The following is a 9,579-nucleotide window of genomic DNA, read 5'->3' as shown; positions in this document are numbered from 1 at the left end:
TAGTCCCAAGGTCATACAGAAACAGGCAATTCGGCCCAATTCATCCATGCTGACCAAAGTGTCTTCCTGAGCTGCTTTCATTCGCCTGCATTTGGACCATATCATCTAAATCTTTCCTATCCATGTCCCTGTCTAAATGTCCTTTAAAACATTGTAAGTGTACCCACCTCTACCAACTCCTCTGGCAGTTCATTCCATTTTGCCAACAACATGTGAGACGGATAGATAGATCCTTTATTGATCTCAAAGGAAATTACAATGTCACAGTAGCATTACAAGTGCAAAGGTATACAAATATTAGAAGAGAAGTAAGAAAGAATTTAAAAAAGTTACCTCAAACAGTCTAACATAAAGGGGTCATCACTTCCCCGGCTACAGGTTGACTCATTATCGAGCCAAATGGCCGAGGGTAAGAATGACATCATATAGCATTTTGGAGCAGCACATAAAGTGGGGATGCAGCAAAATTATCTGATGTGGTTAAAAACAGAATTTGGAAATGACATTATGTGTGAGGTGTTCTCAGTGTTGCTGCATATAACACATGTGTGGCCCTGCCCTGCCCTGCTCCTCCATCATAGTCATCACCCGAACCTTCTCCTGTTTCTTCTGGTGATCCAGAAGGGATTTTGTCTGTTGGGTCATAATACACATCTCTGGAGAGCAGGAGGGAGAAACATATCCAACATCGCCCTTATCTCAATGGCAAACTTCTTATGTGACTGTACCAAGGTGTATGTAGAAATGACATAAGGTCTCACCAAACATCACGAATTGCTGAGGTTCTACCTGTGCTCAGTGTTGTGAAGCTGGTCCATTACACCCACCGGGAGTTAGCAAGAGGAATCCCATGAGAATAAGGCACAATATATGGTTCACAAAGGAGGTCAAGGATGATGTTAAATTGAAAAGTAGGGAGTATAAAATGGCAAAAGCTGGTAGCCATTCAGAATATGTAAAGCATTTAATCCAGCAGCAAAGGACTAAACTGCTCATAAAAGGGAGAAAATTGTCAGAGAAAACAAATAGTAAGAGAATCTATGGGTATACAAATTGGAAGGCAGCAGCTAAGATGGGTGTGGATTCACTGGAGAACAAAGCTGATGAATTAATAACAGGAAACAATGAAATGGCATATATGTTAAATTAGTTTTATGCATCAGTCTTCACCATGGTAACAGGTGGACTGGTTTAAAATAACATAGAGAATGTGTAAAACTTCCAATCAGAAGGATGAAAGTATTAGAGAAGCTCACATGTCTAACAGGTAGACATATCGCCAGGACCCCATAGTACACCAATTGGTTTTGAATCATAGAGGTCCACTGCAGCAGATGCCATTTCATTAGCTCTTCACTCAACCCTGCAAAGATACATACAACAGGATGCACTTTATTGACTACAGCTCCACATTCAATATTATCGTCTCCTCAAAACTAATCAACACGGTTCTAGGCTTTGGCTTCAAAAGCCCCTTGTGCAACTGGATTCTTGACTTCACTTGTAGACCTCAATCAGTTTGATTTGGCAACATCTCCTCCACAACCTCCATCTGCACAGGAGCACCTCAAGATTGTGTGCTTGGCCCCTGCTCTACTCACTGTAAGGCTAAACCCAGCTCCAGTTTGCTGATGGCACCACTGTCATAGGCTGAATATAAGATGGTGACGAATTGGTATATAGGAGGGAGACTGAAAATCTGGCTGAGTGGTGCCACAACAACAACCTCTCACTCAATGTCAGCAAGACCAATGAGCTGATTATTGACTTCAGGAGGAAGAAACCAGAGGCCCATGAGCCAGGGCATATCGTGGGGGGTGGGGGTGGAATCAGATGTGGAGAGGGCCAGCAACTTTAAATTTCTTGGCATTATTTCAGAGGACCTGTCTTGGGCCCAGCTCATACGTGCACTTACAAAGAAAGCACAGCAGCACCTCTATTTCCTTAGACATCTGCAAGGAGGTGCTACCTTGCTTTCTTTGTAATTGCACTAAAACATTGACAAATTTCTATAGATGTGTGGTGGAGAGTATATTGACTAGTTGCATCATGGCCTGGCATGGAAACATCAATGCCCTTGAATGGAAAATCCTACAAAAAGTAGTGGACACAGTCCAGTCCATCACAGGTAAAGTTCTCCCCACCATTGAACACACCTACATGGAATGCTGTCACAGGAAAGCAGAATCCATCATCAAGGACCCCCATCACCCAGGGCATGCTCCTTTCTCACTATTGCCATCAAAAATAAAGCACAGGAGCCTCAGGACTCTCAATACCAAGTTCAGGAACAATAATTACTCCTCAACCATCAGGCTCTTGAACTAAAGGGGATAACTTCACTCAACTTCATTGAAATGTTACCACAGCCAATGGACTCACTTTCAAGGATTCTTCCACCCCATATTCTCCAAAGCTACTCCTTATTTATTTACTATTAGTAATATGTTTTTCTCATTTGTATTTGCATATTTTGTTGTCTTTTGCACATTGTTTTTTTTATATCGGTCCTGTTGGGAGCAGTCTTTCATTGATTCTATTGTTCCTTGGATTTACTGTGTATGGAAGAAAATGAATCTCAGGTCTGTATATGGTAATATTTATGTACTTTTAAATTAAATTTGAACTTTGAGTTACAGCACTGAAGCAGGTCCTTCAGTCCAACTTGTCCCTGATGCCACCTGAGTTAGTTCCATTTGCCCACAATTGGTTCATATCCCTGTGAACCTTTCCCCTCATATACATCTCCAAAGGCAGTTGTCTTTTAAATGTTGCTATTGTGCCCACCTCAAAAACAGCTCACATCATGCATGCACCATTTTTTGTTTAAAGAAATGGCCCCTCAGGTCCTTCTTAAATCTTTCCTTTCTCACCTTAAACCTCTGCCCTCCAATTTAAGGTGCCTTTTCCCTGGGAAAGAGTGTGCATTCACCCTATCCCTGCTCCTTGTGATTTTATACACCTCACTAAAGTCACCGCTTTGTCTCCTACATTCCAAAAAATGAAGTCACAGCCTGTCCAAACTCTCCCTATAACTTATGATCCCGGGTCCTGGCAACATTCTTGTAAATCTCCTTTGCACTCTTTCCAGCTTAATGATGCCTTTCCTGTAACAGGGTTACCAAAACAGTACACCATTTGCCAAATACAACTTCACCAATGTCTTGTACAACTGGAGCATAACTTCCCAGCTCCCATATTCAGTGCCTCAACTGATGAAGGTCAGTTCATCACTTCCTTCACCATCCTGTCTACTTGTGATGTACTTGCACATCTAGGACCCTTTGTTCCACAACACTTCACAAAGCATCTCCAAAGGCAATATTGTTAACATTATAAATGGTGGAGGCCACAACAGAAGTATCATTTAAATTATTGATATTACATAATTAAGCCAACTAATTTTCCATCTTTTTTCATGTGTTCTTGTACGTCTAGGTCCTACAAATGGGTCCTGTGAAACAACCTTTCAAATGCTTCATTGTTGTATTGTATAAGCAAGAAACATGCTGATACAGTGCAAGAGAATGTGATGATGGTAGGATGAATGTCAAGATAGATGTGTTAGCATGGACCAATTGGGCTGAGGTGCCAGTTTCTATTGTGAATGATTCTAATTGCACTTATTGAAGATATGAAATGAATTATATTTTTGAAAGAAGGAACCACCTTACAAGGTGAACTGAAGCTGCTTGCTCCAGGTAAAGGATAGATAGGATGTTGTAATAAGATTTTTTTAACCTGGAACACCAGTGGGTGGGCTGATACGTTAAGGAGCTTGTGAAGGTGTGGTTAACCTCCTCTTCAAACTTTACTCTTTCAAACAGAGGGTTGCCAAGAATGGCTGATGTAGACAAAACCAGGATGCTTTCCTTACAGAAGAAATATACATGTCTCTTAAGTAGCTGCCATTAAGTGTAAATAGTTTTAAAATTATGACCACTTCACACAAACCAGAAGCTTCAGAGACTGGTATTTGGAACAAGAAACAATCTTCTGGGGGAGCTCAGTGAGTCAAGCAGCATCTGTGTGGGGGGGGGGGAGGGAAATTTTGACGATTTGTGTCAAAATCCTACAGCGGGGGGGGTGGGGGGGGAGAGGAAGAGAGGGATATTCAGGTCAAAAATCCATCACAAATGCTGTGAGACCTGTAGTGTGATTTCAACATTTTCTGTTTTTAATTCACATTGTTAGCATTCACATTTCATTGGAATTTAATCTGAGTTCTTTACTTTGGAAGAGGAGAGCATAACATTGGACCTTTACTGTGAAACTAACCAATCAACGTCTAACAAAACAAAACATGTTCTCACGTCAGCTCTCAAAAGCATCATTCCACCACAAGTAATATTGATAGATTCTATTTAAAATTTAATCCTCACAGGACAAAAATCAGTAATTCTGACAGCAAAATGCAGTGAATGGAGGTTGTTACTTGATGAAAATGTATTATTTGTTCAGCAAAAATCACTGAGTGGAGAAGAGTAGTACAATGGAAATTATGAATGTGGTTCAAGCAGATTTACAATAACAGTGCAGGGCTTCAGGTGTGATTGATATTAGAACTACCCAAACACTTCCATTCTGGCCACCATATGGAAGTCTATGTTCTGGACAGGAAGATGTCTGGTCACCTGTTGCACCTACCTTCGTCAACCCACATTGATTCTAGTGATAATGTGTCTCATTCTCAAGCTTGAAGATTATTCAAAAGAACTGCTAGTATTTTTCCAAGCTGTAAATATTAATTTTGCTTCTGTGTTCCTTGCATGTGTATTTGTGGACTTTCTTGAATTAAGCTTGTTCTGATTTTGTTTAATGGGGCTGTCTTATGGCATTTCTTCTAAATGACCATTCATCAGCTGGGAGATGGGAGCATCAGTGTTCGTGACCTTATTGCTAACAGGGTAAATGACAGTTAGCAAGTCTGGAGCTCTACCCAGATGCTCTACATATCGCCTTACGGCAGAGGAACGCAAACGGTGTGAAAGGGAGAGGTCATATAAAACAAAGACCAGTTGAAAGACCTTCTGAATAAATTGGTTCATTCTTGTTTCTCTGGCTTACTTCCTTGTTCCAACGATGCAAACAGTAAATTTAGGTGTGATATGACACTAAGAGCCTTGCACATAGACCATATTTGTTGGGTGGTAGTTCATACATCAAGAAAATTTCTAATTCACCAAGAAATCTTGTCAGTGGTACTTACTAATCAAAATACTCATCTTCCAGAATTTTCTTCCTCATGCCATTCAGCTAAATTAAACAGTGTTGTACATATCCGAATGTAGCTTTTTCAAGCTATTGTCTATCCTTATTGAGTTCGAGCAGAGGTAGAGTAATGGAGGACCACAGTGTCAGCAGAGGGAGGAGGAGGGTCCACGCTCTCTCCAAAAGTAGGGTAGATCAGCTGCATTGTTGTGTGATGGTTAGGTGGATGATAGGATGCAAATGGACCATCAATGGGGATAATCGTGCGTACTGCAGCCTGAAAAAAAAACAGGATACATTTGATTTGAGTAACCACCATTCTCACTATACCTGTTAAAATTATGATCCATTCATTTGTGGTTTTTGTTTATGATCAAATTGTAGCATTGACATTTACAGGGCACCCAGTCCAGAGCAATCCTAAAGTGAGGCATTGTACACATGTTAGAGAATCTAATATTACCTTCTCTGAATTAGAAGCTTCTCCAAAGACAACACTGTTACATTACAAATGGTAAAGGCCACAACGAAATTATCAGTTAAATTATTGATATTATACAATTAAGCCAAGTCATTTTGCTCCTCTTTACTCTGATGGTGCCTTTTCTCTCTGTGACCCTTTCATTATTATTGTCAAACTGAAAATTTAATGACACTGTAGACAGATATTCAGACAGAACCATTAAAACATCACATGAAGATCGCCTCACAATTCCGACTTTCTAAAGAGCCAAGTGGCTCTCACTCGCTGGTCTCAGTCAGTGCAGCAGTTAGTGTCAGTCCAATACAGAATCAATATTTCTTTCGTCTTTGACATGCAAAACAACAAAGCTGACTGATGTGATCCTTGAGAATGGGGCTTCAGGGTGACGTAGTCAGGTTAAAAGACGGGTGAATATACAGAGTCATAGAACACTACAGCACAGAAACAAGCCCTTCTGCACATCTAGTCTGTGCCAAATTATTAATCTGCCTAGTCCCGTAGACCTGCACCTGGACCATGGCCTTTGACATTCTCATTCATGTACCTATACAAATTTTTCTTCAATGTTGAAATCAAACCTGCATTCAGCACTTCTGCTGGCAGCTCGTTCCACTCTCAGCTCCGTCTCAATGGAGAAGTTCTCCCTCAACATTTCACCTTTCACCCGTAAACCATGTCCTCTACTTCAAGTCTCACTCAACCTCAGTGAAAAGTGCCTGCTTGCATTTACCCTACCTATACACTTCACAATTTTGTATACCTCTATCAAATCTCCCATCATTCTCTCATGCTCTGGGGAAGAGCTTTGGTCTCGTGGAATAAAACGAGAAAAATGTGAGGGCAATCACATAGACAGAGGAAAGAGAAAGGCAGGAAGTTTCTTTTTAAATGGTTGTGTTGCTTTTCAGAGGGCCCTGGGTGTCTGTGTACATGAATAACTGAAAGTTTAACATGCTGGTACAGGAATCAGTTGGAAACACAAAATGATTAAGCCTGTATTTCAAGAGGATTTGAGAGCTGGAGATGCTTTAGTTATAGAGGGTGGTGGTGTTATCCAGTCAGGAATACCATACACAGTTCTGGACTCAGCCTAAGGAAATGCCCGTGACAGAGGAAGCGCAACAGAGGATTACCAGAGTGATTCCTGAAATATAGATTTGACATAAGCAAACTGGGGTTAACACTCTCTCGAGTTAGAGGAAAAATAGGAGGTCTTAAAGATTTATACAAAATTCTTAGAGCTGGATATGGTAGATGCAGAGTTGATGTTTCTCTTGGCTTGGGAGTCTAGAAAAAGGGATCAGAATCTCAAAATAATTGGTTGTGCATTTAGGACAGAGTTAAGAAATTTCTTCTCTCAGAGAGTGGTGAACATTTGGAGGCTCAGACACTAAGTACATTCAGGACAGAGATTGTAGGATTTGTAATCCCAACTGGAAACATGGAGGATGAGGTTGGTCAGGAGAGTGCCACTAAGGTAAATGGTCTCATTGAATGAAAGAGCAGGCAGAAGTAGCAGAATGGCCTAGTCCTGTTTTTACTTCTTACCCTTGACAATGTGATTTAGCAGAACCTCTTGCAAAGTATTTCAGAACAGAGAGATCAGCCAAAAAAAATTGGCACAAGGACTAACAGACCTTTAAGACAGGTGCTCACAAGAATTTAATAATAAAGGCATAATATAAAGATAATTTTAAAGAAAAGAAATGAGGAAACAGAAAGATTTCAGAGAGAAATCCTGAGCCAAGTGTCTAGACAGATGAAGTGAGTCATTCCAACTGGAAAGCAGCGCCCTTGTCAGCATCAAGCAACAATAGCTTGGCAATGATTCTTGCTAGCTAGTCCTAATAAATTCTATTTGCCCTTGGAACCACAGAATAACAGCAACGTGCAGTAGGTACTTCCATGTGATATCACTGAAAGAGCAAGAAGCAGAAAGCCGTCCTAGAGTCAGATCTAGACTATTGGATGGACTGAAACTCTGGACAATTTCTCTTTCCATGTTGGGGTATACTGAATACATAACTACAGCCCAACAAATCTGGGACCAAATAAATAGGTAGAATACTTCCAAAATAAACCTCAGGGAAGGATGAGTACTTTTGGTCATCAATCCAAACAGATAACCATGTCGTGAATGTTGCCTGGCATGCTGGAATTTTCATTCTTTTATTTTTATTTCAGATTTACACATCTGCTTTTTGCTTACTAAATGTGTTCTGTTCTTATTTGAATTAGATCAAATATATCCTTCATATTTCATTTATGCATACTGATATCATACAATGTTACCAGTGTGGACAAGTGGGTTATTACTAGTATATTCAAAACCAGCTTAGATATTTACTTGAGACAGAAGCATTTTGTAATAAACATGGAAACAGATACTTCAGCCCACCAAGTCAATCCAATCCATCAGCTGTGCGTTTACACCATTCGTACAATATCCCATTATAATTGTTCTTTTTAATATATCTGTGGTAAAGGTAAGTAACATTCTTCAGGTGACATTAAACCTCTGCTCTGATACTGCTATTCCCTCACATCACTTTCACTCTCTAATAGACCAGATGGCAGAGGTTAATTGGCCATACATTTAAGACAGAGATAAGAAAGAAATCTCTGCTCTTAGACAATAGTGAATGTTCGGTGGCCAGCAATTTCCAGTGTTTCCTACCCTCCAAATGTAATCATCCAGATAATCCGATGGACAGACTAAAGATTAGAATTTGGAAGAAATGGTACCTACCAGTGGTGGGTATTTATACAGTCTGGCATTGTTGGGATCAATAGCAGCAGGTGTCTGGACATTGGCATCCCTTGCATTGACTAAACGAAAGTATAACTCTGCATTTCCCAACTATAAAACAGGAAAATTAAAACATAAAAAAGGAAAATACTGTATCAATTTTAATAAACTTTGCCAAAATAAGTCTGAATCTATAGGATAAGTCCTCACGCAAGCCTCGCTGCAGGCTAAGTTTAATTTCAATTATTACTTTGTTGTTTTAATAAACAAAAAAAAACACTTCCTGTGCTCATTCAAAGATTAGTCCAAACCATTGAACAAAGGGAATTCCATTTTTAACTGAAGTAACTTCAAAGTAACAGCTGTGACTTTAATTTCTCTTAGTAGGTTCCTGTATTCAACAAAATCCTAGATGTAAAATGATTCCACAGCCTTTTTTAGGGGCAAAATAAAGTTTCAGCAGTACTGGAAGCCCTTTGCCTTCCTTTGCCATTACCAATTTGACCTAATGATAGACATTGCCTCATAGGTAACAACACCAGACACAATTCACACAAGGATGGATGAGATAAAATCATGTGCTGGTGTAAATAGTCAAATAGCTATTGCTTCAGCACCTGTGGCTATTCAACCAGAGTGGACACACACACACACACACACACACACAGAGGTGACTTGTACCGTTGCTGTTTGTTCGTTGCAAGAGCAGGGTCAGTGATGACGGAGGTCACATATGCATTGTCCCATGGTGAGACTATGAGAAACCTCACACATCCGCATCAATGCATTAAAGTAAAACTCTGTAACAGCTTATCAGTCACTTCAGAAAATTCTTTCCATTTCTATAGGACAATTGGGGAAAGTGCTGAAGGATAGAGAGCCAAAAACCAGAGTACTGTATCAGCAATATCAGTGCTATAACTAAAAGCATCATCTTCTTGCAGCAGCTTGGCAATTCATGCAAGAAGCATCATAGCAACTCTGTACCACAACGATAACATTCTCTAGAAAGAAGTGGCTTCTGACATCCAATTTATTTTCCTTCCCAATTCAACAGATACAGCTTCATCTTCTACCATTCTACCAGGTTTGTTAGAGCTGTTGGCGAGGGTTTAATCTAATTTGGTAGGTGGGG

The 9,579-nt window shown here is 40.0% G+C and overlaps 1 protein-coding gene across 1 annotated transcript in view; it reads right to left on the bottom strand.

Annotated features, from left to right (window-relative positions):
• Positions 1 to 5,246: 5,246 nt before the first annotated feature.
• LOC134346321 (coiled-coil domain-containing protein 17-like) overlaps positions 5,247 to 9,579 on the bottom strand; it is a 39,958-nt gene continuing 35,625 nt past the window's right edge. Inside the window, exons 12-13 of the mRNA XM_063047670.1 lie at positions 8,445 to 8,555; positions 5,247 to 5,488 (exon numbers count right to left, since the gene is read on the bottom strand). Coding sequence (XP_062903740.1) covers positions 5,315 to 5,488; positions 8,445 to 8,555 — 285 coding nt within the window. The 3' untranslated portion in view covers positions 5,247 to 5,314. The remainder of the gene's footprint in view (positions 5,489 to 8,444; positions 8,556 to 9,579) is intronic.

This window comes from Mobula hypostoma, chromosome 5 (assembly GCF_963921235.1).
Source record: "Mobula hypostoma chromosome 5, sMobHyp1.1, whole genome shotgun sequence".
Lineage (NCBI taxonomy): Eukaryota > Metazoa > Chordata > Chondrichthyes > Myliobatiformes > Myliobatidae > Mobula > Mobula hypostoma.
The sequence above is the reverse complement of the archived record's forward strand: the minus strand, read 5'-3'. Positions and strand labels throughout refer to the sequence as shown.